General features: G+C 39.3%; 2 protein-coding genes across 2 annotated transcripts in view; one reads left to right on the top strand and one right to left on the bottom strand.

The window, feature by feature from the left end:
• Nucleotides 1–24,856, bottom strand: part of sts (steroid sulfatase (microsomal), isozyme S) — a 194,350-nt gene that overhangs the window by 71,312 nt on the left and 98,182 nt on the right. The window lies entirely within an intron of this gene.
• On the top strand, nt 4,778–9,307 carry LOC118470731 (uncharacterized protein K02A2.6-like). Its single transcript, XM_055008626.1, has one exon. The coding sequence runs from the start codon at nt 5,008–5,010 to the stop codon at nt 8,890–8,892; it is 3,885 nt and encodes a 1,294-aa protein (XP_054864601.1). The 5' UTR covers nt 4,778–5,007; the 3' UTR covers nt 8,893–9,307.

The raw sequence follows: 24,856 nt of genomic DNA, 5'->3' as shown, positions 1-24,856 counted from the left end.
ACACTGCTAGTAAAATCTGTAATAGCAGGCAGCAGCTGCCATTAGAACTGAAAGTATCATCACTTGGCTGCTATTTACCACTTAATAAATGTAATAGTACTTGTTGCTGAAACATTGATCAAAAGAGAAAAAAATCCTGCAGAGAAGGTAGCAAACACAGAAAAAGACTTTGCTGGCTGATGCCGCAAAGTGAGTTAAGATAGAAGAGATTTATTTAAGAAGTCTGCAGGTTGATGATGAGGACGATGGTGAAGAGGAGTGAACAGCTGCTTTATCATGATGCTCTGTCATGTGAGCCAGCTGAATGAACGAGACTTCACGCTGCAGGTTTAACTCAAATTCAGTGCACAAACATATAATCTGGCATTTAAAAAGTTAATTTTGACTGTAAATAGGTTAAATATACACAAAAATCTGATACTTTTCTATCTTCTACACCACCCATTGTTTCTATTTTGCATTGCAGCCCATAAGACATGTAATACTGGTCAGCAAAACAGCGATAAAATGATTTGTTAAACTCTACAATGTTGACAAACAGGTGAACATTGCTCTTAAAGGGAAATGATGAAGGAGGAGGGAGCAGGAAACAACGCAGATCCAATTAGAACTGCACTACTGAAGGTTATTGTGACTGTGGAGTAAATTAGAGCTAAATATGTCATTCATATGATCGGTTCATTCAAGTTATTTATTGTTGTATTAAAATAAATGCAATAAATAGCAAGAATGTTGCAATATGTTGAAGAATTCTGATTACAAAAGCAGCTAAGTTAAATTAAGTGTGAAATGATCATTGCATTAACCCACTAAACCCAAAACCTGCCAAAAGCCTTTTTTTTAATCATCAAAATGAAACCATTTATCAAAACCAGAAACTGTAAAAATCATGTTGACATGCAGTTTTATCAGGGAAGATACGCAAATCTGTGCTTGAAATCATGATATTTCATTAAAATCACATTATTTAGCATGTCTCATTGAAAAATTCACCCAAAAATAAGCCATTTGGACCAGATCCTGCAAAAAATTAAAAAAATAAATAAATTTTGCATTTCTCAGCAAAATAGAGAAGCCATGACTGACTCAGTCATTATTACAAAAATTCTGAGAATTTTCAGGTGAACTGCAGGCAGTGTTAAAATAGAGCAGAGCGAAGATGACAAGCGACACTGAGAGGGAAATAAAACCTACTTGATCAATAAAATAAATGCAGCATGGCTCAGGAATGGAACATAGAGGAACAAGTTGTCATCAAGCTGGTAGAAGATACATTCAGCATAGTGAAATATCTTTCTAGAGATGATGATATGGCATATTATTAAACAGTTCAACTATCTCTACTTCTAATCATGGTTCCATAGAGCTACAGGGCTTAATATTGCAGAGACAAACATGTTCCGATTTGGTGTATAAAAATGGTTTGACAGCAAATTTAAAGCAGCTTTTTGCTGCCAGAAGGCATTTATGATGACAAGTAGTGTATCTTAGGTATATCTTTCAAAAGCTAAATATATATAAATGCTGTAATATTAGCAGGCAATGCAAAATTATTAAATGATTGTTGAATATAAGATTCAGAACCTTCTTGGTTAAAAAAAGAAATTCTCCAGGGCTGATATTCTGAGGTAGAATTTGACTTCAAGACTAAAATGTGGCACGAAATGCCCAAAATTAAATGCAAACAACCACAAAACTATCAAAGTGAAACATGAAATGACCAAAATGTGATGCAAAATGACCAGAAATAGACAAAATGTCCCAAATGTGGCATGTTTTCTTGTTTATGTTTTTAAATGTTGTACAGCACTTTGTGTTGCATTTTTAACTGTATGAAAAGTGCTCTATAAATAAAGTTTGATTTGATTTGATTTAAAACAGATGCAAAATATCCAAAATGAGACACAAAATGATCTCAAATAGACAAAAAATGGCTAATAAGTGATGCAAAAAGATTAAAATGTGGCACGAAATAGCCAAAATTAAATGCAAATAACCACAAAGGGATGCAAAACTGTCAAAATTGCAAACAAAATGATCATTATGAAGAAAAAAATGATCCTAATAAGATGCAAAATGACCAGAAATAGACAAAATGTCCCAAATGTCCCAGATGCAAAATATCCAAAGATAAACAAATGACCTGAAACAGACATAAAATGACCTTAAATGCACACAAAATGGCTAATAAGAGATGCAAAAAGACCAAAATGTGGCACAAAATTACCAAAGTTAGATGCAAAAAAACACAAACAGATGCAAACTATCGAAATCACGCATAGAATGACCATATCATCATGCAAAATGATCCGAAATAGACAAAATATTCAAAATGTGGCACAAAACACATGCAAAAACCAAAATGAGACCAAAATGGTTTGTTTTCTTTCTTGTGATTGTCAGTAAAGTGAAAATCTTTGGGTTTTGAATGATAAAAGTACAAATTTTTTTTAAAAAAATAACAAAACACTTAGTTGCAGCCTTGCATGTCAGAATTCCAGGCCAAACGAGGATAACAGGTGGAGTCACAGAATCTGCCGTTGGCCTCGGCATATAATGTTAATTGTGCGTTCTATTGGCATGGCATACTCCAAAGAGCCACTGATGATAATAAAAAGCATCCCAGAGTTGCTCCTTCAACACACTATAAGATTCGTTCATCTTTTATCTGCCAACACAATCACGTTTACAACAAATTCTGTTCATAATAAGAATTATTAAAGCCCACAGTTTAAGCTGGTAAAAACAAACAAGAATCTCTTTATCATCTACTCCATTTTTTTGGGAGTTTCTCCTTCATTTTTACTTTAATATAAATGTTTTTTATATTTAGAGTGTGATTAAATGGTGGCCTGTTTGGTCTCCCTTCATGTCCTTGTTGAATTTATGAGGAGCAGAAGCACCGTGTCCTCAGAAAGCAAGGCCTGATGGGAATTATGGTCATGACTGTGAAAATAGGACCCTGATTGTTAAAAGGAAACACTCATTTTGCTTTAAAACAAATTTCTTTAGTGGTTTTTCATGATGTATTGACCTGGAGTCGATAGTTTCAGCTCCACGTCAAGGCTTCCCGATTTGGTTGCTGTGGTTTGTTTTAGTTCATTTATTTTATGCAGAAATAAACCCACAAATGTCTTGATGAATGAGCACCATTATCTGCATTCCTGTTGTGTGTTTGTGTGTCAAATAGAAAAAGGGTCACCGTTGCCCTGCATCAACAGTCGGCTGCACCTCAGGAACGCCGTCCTGCTTGATGTGGCTCTTGATTTATGTGGCTGTCATGGCTGACATACAGTGACCCCTGAGCAGCCCAATAAAATATTCATATCTATGCGGGACATGCCGCAGCCCTTCACATCCTCATTGTTATTTACACAAAACAGTGGCTTCAAAGTAAACACAAAGTGGCGTCCTGTAAATTGCTGCAGACTAACGTGTTTGGAAATTATTACAGTCTAAAGGTTTTGGACAAACTGTGGCGTTTATGTAAATTGAACCCTGAGGAAAGTTGGAAATAATATACGACTAATTGAGCGTGACTAACAAGGCCTCGAGGCAGCGCCGTGCATTGTGTTTCCAGCAAGAAAATCAGAGGAACCTCTTTAAAGTCAAGAGGTTCCAGCAGGGAGGAAGAAAAACAAGAAGATACTGTTGTATTTGTAAGAGGATGTATGTCAGGTCAGGTCAGGTCGTGTTACCTGCTAGTGGTACAACGTAACCAAGTACAACCTGCCGCATTGAAAATGGGTAGATGGTTTACCCAGGACTCAGTCTCCAAAGGGCGTATGAACTCAACAGTCACTGGCCAACCATCAGACATGGAGTGGGGCCCCATGTATACGTTTGGCGTAAAGCTGACATTTCAACTTACCAGCAGCTCCTGCACCTGCAGGACATCGCACATGTATTGGCCACGCCTCTCCTCTGATTAAGATGTACTGCAGGCAAGAGAAGCACTTGATAAGTATGAGGACATCTCAAGTTGCTTTAAACATCCTGGCTTGAAGATCAGCTGTCTGGGCACGTACACAGAATGCCTAAGTCCCACCTGCCTCAACAGATCCTTCACAGTGTTCTGAAAGAGGGTACGAGGCACGTGGGAAGACCTCATCTCAGGTACAGTGACATTCTGAAGAGGGACCTTAAAGACTTCAACATGGAGCCTTCATTATGGACATCCACTTGCACTGACCAAGCAGTTTGATGCTCCAAACTACACAAGGGAGTCAAAAACGACAAAGCAGCAAATCTAGAGAAACTGAAGAGACGGCGGAGACGCCTGTCTACCACTATCTATATAACCTAGCTGATCTTCTTCCACATAGTCGGCAACAACTGAAGCTGGCCTGAACTGAGCTATAAGAGGATGCTCCACTGTAAGTCAGAAATCTGTGGTGTCTTGGTAAAATAGAATGCAGTAAACAAAGGCTAGAAAAACAGTCGAACTCTCTTGGAAAGAGTCTTATCCGTCTTCTGTTAGGATGTGGTTACCTTTGGAGAGTACTAAGATACAGTGACGGACAGACAGATACTTTTTTAGCAGCTTATGTTACACACATGAAGACAGAGGCATGGATGTATGTGCAATGGGTTGACTTTATTCTGTAAATACAGAAAGGACAGCTTTTCAAGTAATGGCTTCACTGTGTTGACTCACTGTACGCCGCTTCCGCTCGCACTGAGCTGTTTTGAGAAGTCAGTCTCTTTTTTTGTCTTATTTTTATAGTCAAATACTCCTGGGTACCACACTTACATACAACAAAAAAGGCAGGTTACTGTGCTGATAGTGTTAATTTTGAGTGTGTGCAGTTATACAGCTACACCGCTAGGGGGCTGTCTAAGCTAACTCTGCCTCCTATGCAGTAGAAGCAGACTACGTTGTTACTGGCTAGCAGATGAACAATGCATGAGCCATGTTAAATAAAAGAGCTTGAACCCACATATATTTTCGATGTTTTATTAAAAACATTACATGGTACCAGGAGTTGGCCACTGAAGACGGGCAAAATGGAAAGTTTGAAGCCGCCAGATGCCGTCAATTGGTCTGGAAATGTGGACTGTGAGTGGAGAACTTTTAAACAGCGGTTTAGCCTCTACCTAGCTGCTGTCGGCCTGGAGGAAGAGTCTGATACACGGAAGATTGCACTGCTTCTTACCGTGGCGGGTCCTCAAGCTGTGGAGGTATACAACACCTTTGTTTTTGCCACTCCAGAGGAGAAAGATGATTTTGCCGTCGTTGTGAAAAAATTTGATGAACACTGTTCACCCAAAAAGAATGAAACATTTGAGAGGTATGTCTTTCGCTCACGTATGCAGCTACCAACAGAGAGTTTTGATACGTTTTTGACTGACCTGAAGCTAAAAGCAAGAACCTGTAATTTTGGCCAACTACAAGAATCCATGATAAGAGATCAGATCGTGTTTGGAGTGAAGGATAAGAAAATGAGAGAGAGACTTTTGCGAGAAGCAGAATTAACATTGGATGGCGCAGTCAAAATATGTCATGCCAGTGAACTCGCACTTCAACATGCAAAAACCTTTCACGGCTCAGCAATGGACATGGAAGCGTCAGCCGTGGCTGCAGTAACCACACGGCAAGGCTACAAGAACAAAAAGGTACAAAAGACTTACTCGAACGAGTCAGAGACATTTCAGTGCAAAAGATGTGGCACAAAACATGCAAAACAGCAATGTCCAGCTTATGGAAAAATCTGCAACAAGTGCAAAGGACACAATCATTTTGCTAAGCAATGTTTTACAAAGAACAAGCAAAATCAAAAAGACAGAGTACACACAGTGGAGGAAACTGCCCTCAGTGACACGTTTTTCGTGGGGATGGTGACACAACAGGACACACCCATGGAGCAAGTAACGGTCAATACAGTGGAGCAGGACAAATGGACTGAGACATTACAAGTGAACGGAGCCCTGGTCACATTTAAACTGGACACAGGAGCCAAAGCAAATCTGGTGAGTGAGCGGGATGTGAAAGCTATGAAAATAAAGCCATTCATTTCCCAAAATAACAGTTCACTTCAAGCATACAATGGACAGCCAATCCACACCAAAGGTAAATGCAGACTCAAGGTACAAGTAAAAGGTAAATATCACAATCTGATGTTTATTATTGTACCAGAAGGACATGATTCACTTTTAGGAGACAAAGCCTGTGAGAAATTAGGCCTAGTCAGAAGGGTCTACAGCATAAGCAGTTCAGAGCCAAGTAGTGTGAAAGCTATTGTGAACAAGTACCCAGATATATTCAAAGGGTTTGGAGTCTTACCTTTCACCTACAAGATACAGTTGAAAGATGGAGCTCAGCCTGTAGTCCATGCACCTCGACGTGTTCCAGCTGCACTAAAGGACAAGCTTAAAGAGGAACTGGATCGAATGGAGTCTCTAGAAGTGATCAAGAAAGTGGAGGAACCCACTGAATGGGTTAACTCCATGGTGTGCATTAATAAGCCAACTGGTGCTCTGAGAGTATGTATGGATCCGAAAGACTTAAATGCTAACATAAAGAGAGAGCACTACCAGATACCTACAAGGGATGAGATAACAAGTGAAATGAGTGGCGCCAAGTTTTTTAGCAAACTGGACGCCTCACAAGGATTTTGGCAACTCAAGCTTCATGAGGACAGTACAAAATACTGTACATTCAACACGCCATTCGGACGGTACTGCTTCCTGAGAATGCCATTTGGAATCTCTTCAGCTCCTGAAATTTTCCACAGGACAATGGAGCACATGATTGAAGGCATTGAAGGAGTGAGAGTGTATGTGGATGACATAATTTTGTGGGGATCCACACTTGAACAGCATAATGAAAGACTCAATAAAGTGCTGCAGAGAGTCAAGCAGTATGGACTGAAGTTAAACAGAGCAAAATGTCAGTTTGGAGTGACAGAAATCACTTTTCTTGGAGACAAGTTGACAGCAGAAGGCATCGAGCCGGACAAAGACAAAATACGAGCTATACTAGAGATGCCTCGTCCAGAAGACAAAAAGGGTGTTCTGAGAGTACTTGGAATGATTAATTTCATTGGAAAATTCATCCCGAGCTTGTCGTCTAAAACAGTTCACCTGAGACAACTTCTACATGATGGATGTGAATTCAAGTGGAGTGACAATCTTGAAAAGGAATGGCAACAACTGAAAAAGACACTGACAGCCGAGCCTGTTTTGGCATATTTTGATCCGAAGAGAAAAACAAAGATATCCACAGACTCATCAAAAGATGGGATTGGAGCAGTTTTGTTGCAAGCTTATGGAGACAACTGGAGGCCGGTGGCCTACGCCTCAAGAACAATGACTGTGTCAGAATGTCGCTACGCTCAAATTGAAAAAGAGACTTTAGGGCTAGTGTACGGATTCGAGAAGTTTCACAGCTATGTCTACGGGTTACCAACATTTGTGGCTGAGACAGACCACAAGCCGTTAATAGCCATTATCAAGAAAAACTTGAGTGAAATGTCTCCGCGCATTCAAAGACTCATGATGAAGCTACAACGCTATGACTTCAACTTAATCTACACACCAGGTAAGCTCATTGTGTTAGCAGATGCTCTCTCTAGGGCCACTACACAAAGCAAAGAACAAAGCTCCACAGAGACAGATGTAAATGTACACGTAAACCTGGTTGCAAAGTCACTTCCAATGTCAGACATGAAATCAAAGCAAATCGCTGCTGAGACACAAAAAGACACTTATCTCCAAAGGGTAATGGCACTGTTACATGGAAAATGGCCAAGAGGTGAATGCCAACCATACTACAACATCAGAGCAGAGTTGAGTGTGGTGAATGGACTTTTACTCAGACAAAACAGAGTGGTAATTCCAAACTCACTGAGGGAGGATATGCTGAAAAGATTGCATGAGGGACATCTCGGCATAGAGAAATGCAAAAGGAGAGCCAGAACAGCAGTCTTTTGGCCAGGAATCAATGCAGACATTGAGAAAATGGTTTCAAGTTGTGACACGTGCATCAAACACCAGGCAAAGCAACCAAAAGAGCCTTTGACTGTAACAGACATTCCAGATGAACCATGGCAGAAAGTAGGGACAGATATTTTCCACTTGGATGGTAAAAACTACTTGTTAGTTATTGACTATCTATCCAACTATCCAGAGATGGCACTATTATCCAACATGTCAGCTACTTGTGTCATAATGCATATGAAATCAATCTTTGCGAGACATGGAATACCTCAGATTGTTGTCAGTGACAATGGACCTTGCTATAGTTGTAGAGAGTTTCAACTATTTGCACAAGATTATGACTTTAAACATGTGACATCAAGCCCGCTGTACCCGCAGTCCAATGGGAAGGCAGAAAAAGGGGTACACATTGTGAAACAGTTACTCAAGAAAGCACAAGACAGTAAGGCAGATCCTTACTTGGCACTACTGAGCTACAGAGCTTCACCATTAGAGCATGGAAAATCTCCTGCAGAACTACTAATGGGAAGACAACTGCGGACTACTCTTCCTTATACAACTACCAAGAAACACAAGCAAGTCCAAGACAAAATGAAACGTTTGCAGAAGAGACAAAAAGTCAACTTCGACAAGTCGGCAAAAAGTTTAAAACCACTTGCACCCAATGATACAGTCAGAGTGGAAGATTCAAACATCTGGACAAAGAAAGCAACCGTGCTTGAGGAAGTGAATCCGAGATCCTACAATGTGAAAACTGAAGATGGACTAATACTAAGGAGAAACCGGAGGAGTTTGTTGCACACTTCAGAGACTTTGAGAACAGATGATGGACGGTGTGAGGACAACGATAAAACAACACCTGAACTAACCTCACCTGCAAAGGACAGCGAGCAAGCGCCAGCGCTCAGAAGATCGGGACGTTCGGTTAAACCACCTGAGAGACTGAATCTTTAAATGAGTTAAATCTAAAGTAATCCATGTTTTGTTTAAAATGAGTTAAAAAGTAATACATGCTTTGATGTTATAAAAAAAAAAAAAAAAAAAAAAAAAAAAAAAAAAAAAAAAGTTAATTCAAACTAAAAGATAAAATTCAGAATGTGTTAAAAGAAATGTTTAAATACTATGTTGATGAGTTTAGCATGTTATGCAATATGTTGAATGCATATTACTCTGATATGGTTCAGCTATCATTCAAAGAAAAGGGGATGTGCTGATAGTGTTAATTTTGAGTGTGTGCAGTTATACAGCTACACCGCTAGGGGGCTGTCTAAGCTAACTCTGCCTCCTATGCAGTAGAAGCAGACTACGTTGTTACTGGCTAGCAGATGAACAATGCATGAGCCATGTTAAATAAAAGAGCTTGAACCCACATATATTTTCGATGTTTTATTAAAAACATTACAGTTACTAACAAGATTAACATTAAAGGTTAGTATATATTCTAAAAGGCATGTTCTACAATACTAGGAACTTTGAAACAGTACTATGAACTTAAAACTTCAAAACTGTTAAAACTTCAAATTTTTAATATATAGGAAGACTAATTGTGATCCCAAAAGTTGATACAGTAGGTCATCGCTTCGATACATCCTGGACCTACAACATTTCGTGATTACTTTGCCATCTCCATAAATTTATTAAAAAAGACTTGTTCCATCATTCCAAAGCACGGCGTTTGCGATGTTAAAACTAATTCCTTGCAGGAACTAGTTAGGAAGTGAAAAGGACATATACATCTGTCATCTATACAAGGAAGACAGCTTTATTTACATTTGCCGGTTGTACGCCACATTGAATTGTGCTACATTTGCTTTTTTCATTTGCGTTGTTCTTTTGGAAACTTTTTGCCCTTCATTGTGGCTACCAGGAGTAAGTCAGACTCTTGTCTAGTCAGATTATGATTTTTACCACTGTGTTAGCGTAGGTGAGTGACTGTCATAGCTAACTTTAGCTCTGGTGCTAAGAGCAACATGTTTTGCATTGAAGTGTTTCTCTGTCTATATGTCTGCGTGTCTGTTAGCAACATTACTCAAAAATGGACTAACAGATTTGAATGAAATTTTCAGGGAAGGTCAGATATGACACTGTTACAGTAAGTGGAAATTTTGGGAACCCAAGTGAGAGATACACATAGCGGCAGACAGGTGGGTATGATCAGATTTCTTTATTTTGAAACAGTAAATAATCAATAATTTGCCTAACCCTAACCCTAACGCTGTCCATGACAGACACAATTTGTCAAAGATTTGTCAAAGATTTCTGTATCACTGCAAGATAGCAGCACGGCATCACTGTAACTGTGACAAGAAATTATGCAATAATGGAAATACATTGAAATGCTGTCCACATGGAGATGCTGTTCAGCCATCAAAACACACATAATTTTCACTAATACGTCACTTTCATAGGTCTGATTTTGTCCAAATTAAACCAACAAGGTTTGAGTTTATTAGAGAACCAAACCAGCTGCTGCTTCCAGTTTTAATAATAATCCAAAATTAACCACATCCTCACACACATGACCTTTAGTTCTATGTGAACATGTCACCATGGGCCTGAAAGCAAATGAATACACTTCCCATAGTGCCGCATTGTTCCTTTAATTGCTGTTGCTACCAATAGTCCCTGTCTGGAGCAGATTCACTGTAACAAATGTGGAGCTTAGCTGTAAACTGAGTATTTGTGTGAGTTATAACATCCAAATGAGCTTCATTTCATTGTAGTTGTGAGGCAGAAAATGTGCACATATCCCAGAAAATCACCTTGGATACCAAGGGTGCCAGCTCATTCTACTGCGATGGAACGGCTCCAGGAAGTGTTGCTTGGTGGCAGCGTTCAGTCTTGGCTCTGTTGATTTTTTGCCTTGGAGGAGACTTGTTGATATGTGCAAATTACATTTTCCTGCATTTTAATTCCATTTGAGTGATAACAGAGTATTATGCAAAGCAATCTATTCACTCGTTGCCAGACAAAGAGAACATTTTGGGCCAACGACTCTCCGGTTGCCAGTTTACTGATCAGAAAAGGATACAGTTTATCTTGAGGCATGTTGATGTCATTGTTTTTGATTCCCACAGCTTACCAGGATACTACGGAGTGATTAACAGTCAAAGTCTGCCTGATGTACATCTGCCTCATTAGGCTTCCCAGAGAGAAATGGATCACACTTGTAACATTACTTCACATATTTACACTCCAGTAATTAGAAATTACAAAGTCAGATCCTCATCGCTGCATCTTTTATCAGTAAGATTAATTGTCTTGTCACAAGTATATAATTCTATTGGCTAAGTGGGGAGGACCACAGGGATGGAAAGTAAAAGAGGCAAAAAAGGCAATTAAATTACAGTATTCTAGACATGTAACACAAGCTTCATTGCAATCAGATCATTCTCCAAATGGGACAAATTCATGGGTAAAATATGTCAAAAAAAAAGACAACTGCACTGTGTAGTCAATAATAACTTTATAATAATAATTTTATTTATATAGCACCCTAAAGAACAGTGTTCACAATGTGCTTTGACAGTTAAAACATGCAACACAGACAATCAAGTAAGACATAAGGGGACATAAGGTAGAGCAGCCAATTAAAAATAAATAGTAAAAACGATAATAAGTTAAATGAATAATTAGCTAGATTAACAAGCACATCAAACAAGGGAACTCGGCAGTTTAAAAATTAAAGAAAAAGATGGAGGGTTAAAAGTTAGAAATTAAAAAGCCAAAAATTTGAGAAATAAAAAATTGGAGATGACATCACACCAAGGAATCAGGCAGAAAAAATTAAAATAAACAAAAGAGAACAGGACATAATACAGAATAAAACACAAATTAATTAATGGTAAAAGTAAACCTCTCATAAAAGCAAGTCTATGAAAATGGGTTTTTAGAAGGATTAATTCTATCTATTGAAACCAAGTACTGCTTTAGGTAGTTCTGTATGTGTGTGCAGTTAGGAAGCAAAAAACAGCAATTACACCATTAAACTGCCAACAGCAACAAACAAGGAGTCCACTAGGAAAGTTTCCTGACTGATCTTGTCTACACATGTTTTAAACATAGCTTTTACTGTGTTTTGGCCGGACCTTTTGGAAAACATTCAGAATCATCTAATCATAGCTTTAGCCTATGTAGTGGCTGGTTTACATTTTAGTCAGGAGAGTTTGAAGTTTAGCCTGGTTTCAGTAAAATCCCCTCAGTTCTGACTGGAGTTTGGTTTGGTTAGCCTACTCAGTTCTGTTTGCATCCTTGGATGTCTGTAATGAAACTTTTTGTTAAATTGATCCGCCTCTGCCTGCCGTCGGTGTGCTTGCAGTCTGTGACAGCATTTGTATCATACTTCCTTCTAGCCATTTTTCCAGGCCCTTCCACTAATGTGCAGTAAGTCGGCATGTACGTATTTTGTGTATTTTTTCCACATTTATAGCCCACAAATTTTGCATTTCACATAAACGTCTGCTTATGGGTCCATGCTGACTCCTGCAGACTCAGATGATTTAATTTCCATCAGGATATGGGTCATTCCAGAATCACAGGACATTTAGGCTTCAACATTTTTGAAAAAAAATCTTCTCTTTTACAAATTTCTTTGGAAAACTGCTTGATGATGTCAATTCCAGTGTATCATGTGATTCAATATTTTCTTCTTCTTCTTCCACCAGCTAAAAAGGTTTAGCTAACAGGGCTGTTGTGGGACACACATTACATACATAATAATTATTATTTAAAATATTATGTTGATTTAAAAAAAAATCTCACAATTACAACAGACATCAATGAAAAAAATAATACCAAAAAAGGAGGTTTAAGTTTCATTTTAACTGTTTTATTTGAGATTCAATTTGCTCATTAGGGGTGTGGGACAAGAGAAAAATGGCATTTTAGGGGGAACTCAGGGCAAGTAAATTTACACAACAACTGCATGTTTTAGTATTTTGTACATGGATTATTTGAAATATGACGTGTGGGACGTAAAATGTCCTCCAATTCTGGAATGACCCTTATATCGCCACCTGTAGGTTTTACATGCTCTTGACAGAGTTTAAATTGTGTTTTTTAAGGTGTGCTGAGATTTAAATGAGAAAAGGGAGGAAAGACTGTTGAAAAACCACCTCTGTGCACGTGGACTAACCCAACATCTCAGTGGTTAACGATTCACAAGGCAGCAGCTTGGCTCAAGGGTTAACAGCGGTGCCTCACAGCGTTCCACACATAACCCAGCCCCTGTTAGTGTGGAGTCTGCATGTTCTCTCAGTGTCTGTGTGGGTTCCCTCTCACAGTGGGATGTGGAAACCCCACTGTGTCACGTCTACATGCTGTGGACGGGGTGCACGTTCAAACTGCAGCTGACCTTTTGACACTTTGAAAAGCTGATTCCGCTTAGAGCATGTCTACTGTGGCTGTGTGTAAAACGAAAGAAAATCTTTTAAAAACAAGGTAGAAAGGGACAAACTGCAAACAGCAGTGGGCTGAATGTCTCATTTCTTACACTAGGTCACCAAGACTCATAAATTTAAGGTGTTTTCTTGCATAGAAGATGAGCCACACCACGTGTTTCATCTTGTTTCTGCATGTACAGTACCTCTGGTCATGTTAAAACAAAACAGCTGACTTTCCTCCAACTGGCTTAAATTCTGACATCATAACATCATCATCATCATCATCAATGTTTCCATGGAAATAAACCAAAATTTCAGATTCCGTTACCCATTTATGTACACTACCATTCAAAAGCTTTTTTTTTGAAAGAAAAGCAGTTTCCTTTGTTGAAGATAACATTACATTAATCAGAAATATAGTCTAGACATTGTTAATGTGGTAAATGACTATTGTAGCTGGAAACAGCTGATTTTTAATGGAATATCTCCATAGAGGTACAGAGGAACATTTCCAGCAACCATCACTCCTGTGTTCTAATGCTACATTGTGTTAGCTAATGGTGTTGAAAGGCTAATTGATGATTAGAAAACCCTTGTGCAATTATGTTAGCACATAAATAAAAGTGAGTTTTCATGGAAAACATGGAATTGCCTGAGTGACCCCAAACTTTTGAACGGTAGAGTATATATCCTAAACAGCTCTTAGTGTAATTGATATTACCAACTTATGCAGGATATTTGCAAGCCTGTTATATAGTCGGTGTGACAAATCTGATCAGGACATACAGTCTAGTTTGATCTTCAAATGCGCTGCCATCCAAATTCTTCCACACATATTCTGTATGTGTGATATGAATCCTTTCTCCATCAATAAACATGAACAAAAATGAGATGTCTTCAGAAATCCATATGATATATACATTTGGGTTTGTTTGTTTGTTTTATTTAACCCACTGAGAGTCATGTTATCTTATTAAAAATGTCCCAAATACAAAATGTATTTACCAGAGCCAGAAACTATATAAAAAAGAAAGAACTGAATTTTCAAGTTTCTGAATATCTTTCAACTTGAAAACCAACCAATGTGATATTTCAGAATCGCTTAATTCCACATGTTTGCACTAGATTCAGTAAAAACTAAATCTAAAAATAAAAAATATAAAAATTATGTAGTTCACTGTAAAACTAAAAAGCCATGTCTGATTCAGCTTAAACCAACAGTCATGTGACAACAATCCTGAGTTTTCAGGTGAACTGCAGGCAGTGTTTACGCAGAGCAGAGTGTCCGTAGTAAAAGTTGATCAATAAAATAAATGCAGCATGGCTCAAAAATAGCATAGAAATGAGAAAATCATTGGCAAACTTTGGAAAATACATTCAACATGGTGAAATATCTTTCTGGATTGGATACATTTGAATACACCAAGGACTGAACTTAGTGTGTTTACTAAATTTGAGCATGTAGTCAAAAATTAAAACAAAAAATGTGTAACATCGGCCACGTTTACATTAAGTTTTTTAATACGGAATTATTAATTCGGAATCAACTCATTCGGAATTAAAGTTTTGTGCTTCGCGTTTACATGGAAATATTAATTCCGAATTAAGGTTTACATGGACCGCACGTTTATCCCCTTCCTTAATTCTGCTTTAACTCTTGGGCATTGGAAAGGATTCTGATTGGACAGGAAGTGGACTTAACGTATCCCTGTTTACCAGATGAAAACAAACTCCATGTCAGGCCCGTCTCTGCAGGCTCTGGCTAGGGCCCCTCCTTCCCTTGGGTTTGTTTCCTTTTTAGGAACATGTGACGTTGAGGAGGCGGCGGCAGGTGTGGGTGATCTCCATCAGGGTAATCAGCAGAAGTGGGAGCAGATGTTGCAGAGCCAATCAGTTCACTTCTCCCTCATTATTTAACCAGACTCCACTCTTCTGTCGACGCCGGATCATGAAAGCTTCTAGTTAGTGCTGACCACTGTTTCTTACCTTTATTGTTTGAGAACTCCAGTAACTTGTTTCTGTTCTCCTCCCAGTCTGGTCAGTCAGCAGCTGATGTAGTGTTCACTTGTAGTCATAGCTGCAGTGACGCCGTGCCGCTACCTTGCAATGCTACAGAAACCTTTAACAAATCCGTGAATCCAGACTTGTTGTCTATTGCCCCATCACTTCCAAAATCTAATCACTTGGACCTTGTGTCATTTCTGACCTTCCCTGAAAATTTCATCCAAATCCGTTGGTCAATTTTTGAGTAATGTTGCTAACAGACAGACAGACAGACAGACTGACAAACCAACGCCCGATCGTCACATAACTCCACCGTGTTCCTTGTGAAGTCATAAAAATACATGTTTCTGGAGATGTCAGAAAAGTGGTGACTTCTCATGTCTCTGCACAGCTGTTAGTATTCCATACAGTACAGTACAGTAAATGCCAGGCTGTAGAAATTACTTTCCATACAGTACCACTGTACAGGTCTCTGTTCTGCTAAAAACCTTTCTTAGGCTTAATGTAGCACAATAACACCTGGAATATTTAAAGTCTGTCATGAAAGTTGACTGTGAATTCACAGGAACAGACTGTTGGTGAGTGGTGCATATGAGGCTGATTGCCATAGGAACAATAGCTGCTGCTGTGTTCAAGAGCCAGGAAGGTGGGGGCAGCGATGGTACTTCCGACTAAGAGCACATATGAAACATGATGAGTCCTTTACGTGGCAACGTCACATAACTTTTTGAAAAATATGACACTGTAATTTTGTCCCTTTGATTGTAAAGTGGCATTTATCCCAGAATGTCACCTCTTCTGCGTTGGAAGGGAACCAGAAGGTCACAATCATCAGATTTAAACAAACTCCGGCAGCACCACCAGCAACAAGCAGCTGTTTCACAATCACTGTGGACAATTTCTTTGGCTGCAGAGCTGCAGATGTATAGAAAATGTAGAGAAAAAGCACCTTTTTCCCAGTTAATGTAATGGCAAAGTAGTACTGGTAAACCGGTAGATACAATGTGCTAATGTCTGACTTTATAATGCACGTTCTCAGCATCTGACTGATAAATATGTTTGAAATGAGCCTTAAGAGAAATTATTTCTCTTTTTCAGAGACGACACCAATATAGTTACCATTTATCACGACTGAATTATGGCCGCAACAACTCAATGTGTTGAAAATTACTATGAGAAGTAGTTGAAAATTTTTTTGCTTGGAGACAGTCTGAGCATGTAACCCAATCAGCAGTCCTTTCCTTCATCTTCATCTCAACTTGAGGATAATTTAAAGACACAATGTCTTTATTTTTTTTCTATATTTTCTATTATAATAATAAAATAAATAAGCAACCCTCCATTTGAAGCAGTTATTTTGCAGATTCTGGCCTAGAAACAGTGCATTTGTCCTACCCTCCGCCTCCTCAGTTGGTCTGTTCCCAGCCCAGCAGCTGTCAGTCATGTTGATGAGCTGTCTGACAGCCTGTGGCTGAGGTAAGGACCACTGCAGGCCCTAGGACTAGGACACTAAAAAAATGCTTGCAAATTTATTAAAAATGAAATATGGACATTTCTCACTTCCTGAAGTAGTCAGACATAGCTGGTAGAATTCAGCACCCTTTGGGTGGTACAGCTTGACTCTAAGTAAGTCTGTACAGGATTTGCACCCCTGGATTTCAGTATTTTATCACTCTTTTCCTGACAGATTTTGTCAGGCTTTGTGAGACTGGATGAGAAGCATCGCTGAACTGGGACAGTCCGTGTCATTTCAGACAGCAGTGTTGCTCCACTGTCTCTGATTGTGTTCAGAGTTTACCTATTTGTTATGTGGGATCCAAAACCAAGTTCTGTCACATATTTTGCCTGAATTTTGAGATTTTTATATGTTTTCAGGCCTGGGGATTTGAGTTTTTTCATCCTCAATAAACACCTGGGACGCCGTTTTAGGGGTTCAGTATTTCCAGAAATATAACTCCCACAGCCATGAAACTTGGTGAGGATACGGGGAAAAATATTTCTAGGAGAACAGGAGGACCACAATTTAACTTACTTCCCACTGAATATGGAAAAAAAGTGGAAACAATTCTCATGAGATTGGAATAAAAGTCCCTTTAAGTGTATATGTATATGGATGTATTTCACATAAAAATACAGTTGCTGGTCGACATTTCAGCAACTTTTGAAGCTACTGATGTCAATAGAATTGGACGTGTGGCAAAATTTGTAAGCGGAGTTTCCATTTTTTCTTTTTTGCTATTCTGACATGCCAAGGGGTTTGTACATTGAGAGAAACTGTTACGGGACGCTACAGAGACTCAGTTGCAGGCAAGGAGACGCAGCAGAACGAGCTTGCAGTTATCGTGTTTATTTAACAGCAGTGATTTACAGGAAGCTTAATGCTGAAAATGCAAAATCATCAAACTACGTCAACGCTACAGTAGCTCAACGAGAGGTAGGGAACTTAGTTGTTTGTGGGCTGGGAAAGAGCAGACGGAGGGCTGAAGAGGTGGCGTGAAGGCAGGGAAAACAGTCTGGAATGGCCAGGAGCTGCAGCAATGGTGTGCTGGTTGTACTGTGAGGCAGACGGTGAAACGAGGATTCCAGGGGAGGCTGAGCTGCAGGTGGGAGTCCGAGGATGATGGTTGACGATGGAAGGCGGTCTTTATTGAAGAACGGTACAGATTGAGAGACACTCCCACCTGCTTGCTACTGATTGTGATTGACGGCACCTGTACACATACCACACGCCACCAGGTAAAGAAGAATCTGCTCCTATTTGGTAGCTGATGTTGAGGGTGTGACAGAAAGTACTTGTAACTTTGCGCATACAATGACAATATATTAACCTCAATGCGCAACAGTTTTTGTTTTACTAATGAGTTCTTATATCCATTTTGGCATATCAGAACCATTTTGTCCTAATTTTCTAGGACTTGTTTGAAATTTCTGCACCTGCTCACTCCAGCTCAGCTGATTCTTGATGTTGAACACCTGCTGCCTCCTGCTCCAGCTACACCTGCCAATTAACTCAGGAAGGGAGGAGAAGAGTACTGTCACTATCTGGAGCCCACAGCTGTGGGCGTGACAGCTTCAAGTTAAAATCTACTGAGAGGATACAAAATCTAACCTCGTAGATGTGTTGAGGTCAGCAGAAGTTGGCAGAAATAATCTTGGTTCTGATAATTAATTCCAGTTTGTTTTAAAGAAAAATGAAAAACATGTATGTAGAAGCTTTGACCTGTTCAAATGAGTGAGCAAAGCAATAAAAGAATGTAATGCTGATGTGTACAGGGGTTCTTCAAGCAGCTGCATGTGGAAAGTAGTTCCCAGGGGGGAAAAAAAGGCTCTGATTAGCTCTGTCAGGGTCTGATTCTGATGCCAGATGATCAAAGAAGTACTGGAGGCAGCAGTCATAATCTGTGAATCACAGATTTGAAGAGCAAAGTCAGAATAGCCTTCATGGTGGGGAGGACTGTGGGCAAACACGGGCCTCGTCACATCCCATCTTCAGCTCTTCCCATTAACTTTTAATCTGGAGTGGTGTGAAAATTCATCACACTGTAATACTGCATGTTCTGAGCTCTGCTTCCCCTCTGATCTCCTCATAAAAATGTATAATTTCCACTGTCACCATAGGAGAACCAGAGGACAGCATTAATGCATTCTGGTGAAATTGGAATGCATGAAGTGCTCGGAGCGTTGCCCACTAGAGCAAGTGCCACAAGCGCTGTGATTACAGTGCTTATCCCTTCAGGAATAATTTAGCACAATACAAGCTTTCTGTGCTACATTTAGTTCTGATGAATCATATTTACAAAATAGCTTCATCTTTACAATCCGTTGACACTCAGAAAGATGAGCATCTGCAGGGAACTGTGCATACGGAGCAGTGCTTTGGATAAATGATGGTCTATCTAAATCAACCAGAAAATCACAACCTGTGATTCTGGAGAGGTACTGAAGGTTAAGGGATAGATGTTGAGGTTCGCCAAATCTCTAAGACATCTAAACCCAAACTAGGGACACTTGGACAAATTGGAGAGCAGGTACACTTCTTTTTTTTTTTTTTTTTACTTCAACCTACTAAATTATTTCTAACACAAAACACTTAATGCTGCAACTGAGCCTAAAAACTACACAAAAGCTAGTATAGACACCTAATTAAGAGAATAGATGAATGGTTTCATGGTTTGTAGATGTGTTTGAACCTAAATAATGTGATAGGAATTAAAACTACAAGATCAAAATTCACTAGAACAAGAATCCAGAACACTAAACAGCAAGAGAGCTACACTAGTCTGGTTTGTGAGGACTGGGACTTAGCTGAAGAGAATCGAAGGGGAGTGGGTGTCAGGAAAACCAGAGACTCTCCTAGCCAAGATGGAGTGTAAGATGGTGCAGGATGAACACGAGCAGGTGGGCAATCCAGACTAGGACAAAGCAAGCACAAGTCACTAGGAGTTGAGGAACCAGAGGGCTAGACAGAACGGTGGTCAGAACTAACTGGGGATCGTTCACGGTCCGGCGACAAGTAGTGAGTGGAGTCCGTCTTAATTGTGGCAGAAGTGAGTCTGATTGGCCCAGTCCTACCTGCTCGTGCTTCTGCTAATGCTGATTACAGATGATTGTCGCCTGCTGCCACAGCCTCTGTGCCAAACACACCTAGAAGAAACAGAAAGGGCGGGGGGAGGTGAGAGCACTATCTGGAGCCCGCAGTTTCAGGCCTGACATTTACTGGTTTCTGCCAGACAACCATGACTTCAGATTTTGAACAGAAGCATGTCATCTGCAACTTCGAGATTCTGGACATTCTACTTATCCTGGCTGCACCTTAAGAGCCTGTCGATGAATGTCATTTTTAGGATCAAGACAAGTGCAACCTTGGAGTTCATCTTCCACTGGAAATATGTTTGACTAGCTCTCATTTTGGTTTCACATGGGATGAATGGTGGATAAGTGGTGAAAAGTAAGTAAGTTTAAATGTCCCGTTTCTGTCAATGTGTGTGATCGCAAATTTGGTCAAACTGACTTGAATACTGAAAGTTTGACTGTATAAAAATCCCTGTCAGTTGAAATCTGCTATGGTAGTGCCACAAAGAAAGCTGGGAGAGCCTGTCCTAGAGCCCACCTTTTTGTCCTACCAGTGTATTTGCAGTGTTTCTTTTTTTGTTATTGTATTTGAAACTAAGATAATGTCTTATTTAAAACTAATCTGCCATCAAGTATTCAGAATTTTTTTCCCTTTTCCTTATTTTCCCATTTTAAAAAAAGCAATCAAACACTTATTAACCTCTGTGATTCATCACTTCTTGCAGCTGCATGTTGCAAAGATTCAAGACATTTATGGAGATAAAGATTGAGTTTGCATAAGGAGCAAATAAAAGAAAAAGAAATGACCATGACAAGATCAGACAACTGCATCACCGCGACTTTAAAAATGTCCCACATTCCATCCACGGGCAAGAAAATGTCATTTTTTAAAAAATAGATTTGTAATCTTCCACCAGATACAAAACAGTAGCAGTTATAAAATGTTGCCACTGAATACAATCTGAGGTCCTGCAATTAAATCACATTGCACCGTCATCTCAGGGCACTTCACATTTTAAGTTCCTACAATATTTTGTTATAGAGGGAAACCAAACGAATCCACCAATTCCCTTTGAGCGAACCCTTTGCCATAGTGAGGAACAGCATAATCCAGAGTCAACAGTCTGTCTGGTGAATGGGTTGAAAGAAATAAGTGTCAGTTTTACTGAATTATTACACAGCCAGTTTCATATTCAGCAAAACCTTTTCTTTAAAGAACAAAGACAAAGAAATTTCACAGTAGAAAAAGATAAATTAAGTCCCTCAAGATTTTTCCATTTTCTCTTGAATATCTCATGTCTTACAGTTTCTTGCAAACTTCTTAGCGCATATCTGCCAGCTGTCTTCAGTAACTTTATTAGTGAAGGCAGAAGCCCCCCTTGACAATTCTAATGCCTGCATTTAAACTACTGCTAAATTCAGGCCTAATTCCGCATGCACTTTCAATACCTTTTTATGTGTGTAGTATCAATTTTCCTTTGTTTCCTGGAGAGTGAAAGACATTGTTGAATCTAAGTGCACATGAGAATCAACACATCTAAAATATGCACATACGAAGGAGGTTAGGTTGGCGATGGCTACAGAGTATAGAGCGAAGTGTCAGGTATTATGTTCACATTATACGCCTGGTTCAATACAACTGGATGTTCCCACTCAGCAGATATCCAAACAGCTGATGAATGCAAGAGTACTTGGCTGCAGACAAGATGGTGGACCATGGAACTATCTCAGCAGCTAACAGGACTTTAGAGTCAAATGATTCAAAACTCTTTCACGCTCAACAGCTGAATTATCTTGAAATTGAAAAGATACAAAAAAAATACAGACCCTGAACTCAATGACACAAAGTGAATCCATCATCAGAACTGTGTTGGACGTGTGGTCTGTCTATCAACATGTTTGCATCATGGCTCGGCATAGAAAATAATTGCTGGACGAAGTCAAAAATCTGATTATGACATTTCACCAAGTTAGAAAAGGAGGAAGGAAGCTCAGAGGCCAAATAAATATAAATGGAAACACGGTTGCAGCAGTAATGAGGAGGTAAAAAATGAGCCATTGTACCACTAATCAGAGCTGCAGTGACCATCCTCATAAAATGACACTACAGACAGTGTGTTACCTTCACATTTTAGCTTTGATAAACAGACAAGCAAGTGATTCAGACTTGGCATGAGGTTATCAGTGGCAATCAGATTTATTTGTGACAGCTCAGATTGTATGAAGGACATTGTACCTATGTGCACAAGAGAAAAAAAACTTTGTTTGCTCTTTGTCACAAAGCTTCAAAGTTAAACTTTACTAAGAACATGAAAAGAAGCCAGATGAAGTCTTGCATTTTTTTCTGTCAACCTGACAAGGAGCACCACAGTGTATACATAATCCTGACAGTGGAGAACAGAGGTGGGTATGCAATGATATGGGGCTACATTAGAACAAACATGTTGAAGAAGTTACATATATAGATGGCACAGTGAGTGTCCGAAAATATACCAAAACACTGGCTGACTACAGAAGCTTGGAAGAAGAGGATGATAAAGATCCAAAGAAACGCAGCCAAAATCACGCCAGAAAACTATCACCTGGACAAGTATGCTGCCTGACTTAAATCCACTAGAACACCATTGGAGTGTTTTACAGAGAAAGAAAGAGCAACGTAAACCCTCCAGCAAAGAGCAGCTAAAAAAATGTCTGAAAAATCAGAGAACATCTCTCTTTAGATATTTTAAAGTATTTGCTTTTGATTGTTCACAAAAGGGAACTGTTGTTTTTCAACTTAGAAATAATGCAATTATAGAGAGGTGATACAGTTTTGAATCATTTGACATTTAAGTGATATTGCACAGAGGTGTATCCATTTGTGTTGTATACAGTATATATTTACTGTTACAAGTTAGTAATATGTGAATTCATTAAATCAAAATGGAATGAAGCAAGGCTGTTTTCAACTCCATCTGTTTATTGAAAGAAGAAAAGATAAAATCTACTTCTTGTTGAGTCAGATTGGCAACTTGCAAAGCCTTGAACACTAGTGGTATCAGAAAATGCGATTTCCTTGTCCCCATGTATTTCAGAAATTGGGGAATTAATGGATTAAGATCATCATGATGTGGTCCCATGTTAAAGGAGCTTGTAGCTGAGCTCATCTTCCCTCCATAAACAATATTTACAATCTTTCAAGCTGCTGGACATATCACTGACATACAACAGTGTTTCTTTGTGGTTTGTTCCAGTCATGTGGGAGGAAAACTGAAATCAATACAATCTTCTCTCCCAGGAGTCCTCCATGACTGAATTGGCTCTTTCTCTCTGTGGCTGTCTAGGCGTTCAATCTGTCTTCCACTTTAGCGAAAGAGCTCTCATGCGCTCCTGGCCTTGGGAGTGCTGAATGTCACGACCCTTTATTACCCGGACTGAAGAGATGTTGGAGCAGCTTCTCCTCCTGCTAACTTGTAAGTGACATAGCAGCGGGTGCTGTCTGTGGAAAAAGGAGGTAATTTTGTAATGTGCTGCATCGACCTTAACTTTAAACTGGCCCACTTAAACCTGACACCAGGTTCTCGTTTCATTTGAGCGGCCTGGGTCTTTTCTAAAATGCCTCTCCCTCCACTTGACTACTTTGAGTGTTAGAACACTGCGGTAGGAGTGACCTGTCTGCATCATGGCAATTTCTGCAGCTTGGGAAATAGTGAGCTGCAGTTTTGTAATGTTTTACACTGACCAAACTATTCCAGAGCAGCAGTGAACAATATGGATGCAAGTTAAGTGGTTCTTCACCGTTGGCATCACACTTAAGGCACGACAGAGTCTCATTCATTTGGAAATCTACTGCACTGTAAAAACTCTACCTAAAGGTGTTTAGTAATGTTTGGTTGAGTTTAAAAATGGTCTGTCTTATTATGCATGTATCAAATTGTGTGTTTTATGGTCCCTGTTGTGTCCCCCCTCCATGTAACATGAGTGTTGAATTAAATTTAGGGAGGACCCCGTGTGTTTTCTCTATTTAAGCAAACGAACGAATGTAAAGTGTTACACACAACAAGCATGTTTCTAGAATTTTGTATTCACTGGATATACAGTAACAAAGGAATATGAATAGCAGTCATTACTGTTGATTTATTGTGCAGTTGGGTTCACAGTTATTTCTTTAGAAATTTCTAAAACGTGTGCAAGACAAATGCATTGTCACGTAGGGATTGGATCAAGTTTATTAGCCCCCTATCCAATCTGCCAATACTGAGTCTCCATCCAATATAATTTCCTTGATAATACACACTTTAAGTACATTAGAGATATTAAAATCAATCCAGTGTACATGCTTGACAACTGAATAGCCCTGCAATGCATTAAAGGGGAAAAAAAAGATACATTCCTGCATTCAAGCTGTTCCCTGAAATGTAATGTGGAGAGGGTAGGATGTACATTGATTCTACAAACTTCAAAAGATGTTGAAAACCTGTATTTTCTACACACATGTCTGAAAGACAGACAGACAGTAACAAATAAAGATAACAAAATTGTGGATAACCATGGGAGATGGAATGCAGGGGGTGACATGTGACACTAGTACCAAAAGGTGTGCAATTTTCTTCATCAGAAGTAAGCAAAGAATCAGCTAACATTCATGCCAATACCCATCAGTTAAAAATGCATTGATCAGCCCCAATCTTGATCCTTAAAATCAGCCATCTCTTTTGTCAAGATTTAACTTTTTTCGGCATTATTTTATAGTTCATGTGATGAGACGGTCCTCAGCGATCCTTATTTGGTGAACAAGCTGTACTTGTGGTTACTAGAGAAATCGATTCACCTGCTTTTATGTTGATCCATGCTTATGTATTTAGACGGGTTGATTACTGATGGTTATGCGGTCTTCCCTACACTGTTCTCACTTTGATTACGCTTCTGTGGCCAGTTTGATCTTGAGAAACTAGGACAAAAGCCTCCTTGGACCCTGAAGC

The sequence above is a fragment of the Amphiprion ocellaris genome, chromosome 24 (genome assembly GCF_022539595.1).
Source record: "Amphiprion ocellaris isolate individual 3 ecotype Okinawa chromosome 24, ASM2253959v1, whole genome shotgun sequence".
In the NCBI taxonomy this organism is placed as follows: domain Eukaryota; kingdom Metazoa; phylum Chordata; class Actinopteri; family Pomacentridae; genus Amphiprion; species Amphiprion ocellaris.
Note: the sequence above shows the minus strand (reverse complement) of the source record. Positions and strands in the feature narration are given on the sequence as shown.

Coding starts and splice junctions, on each gene's coding strand:
- LOC118470731 (XM_055008626.1), top strand. CDS start 5,008: ATGGAAAGTTTGAAGCCGCCAGATGCCGTCAATTGGTCTGGAAATGTG.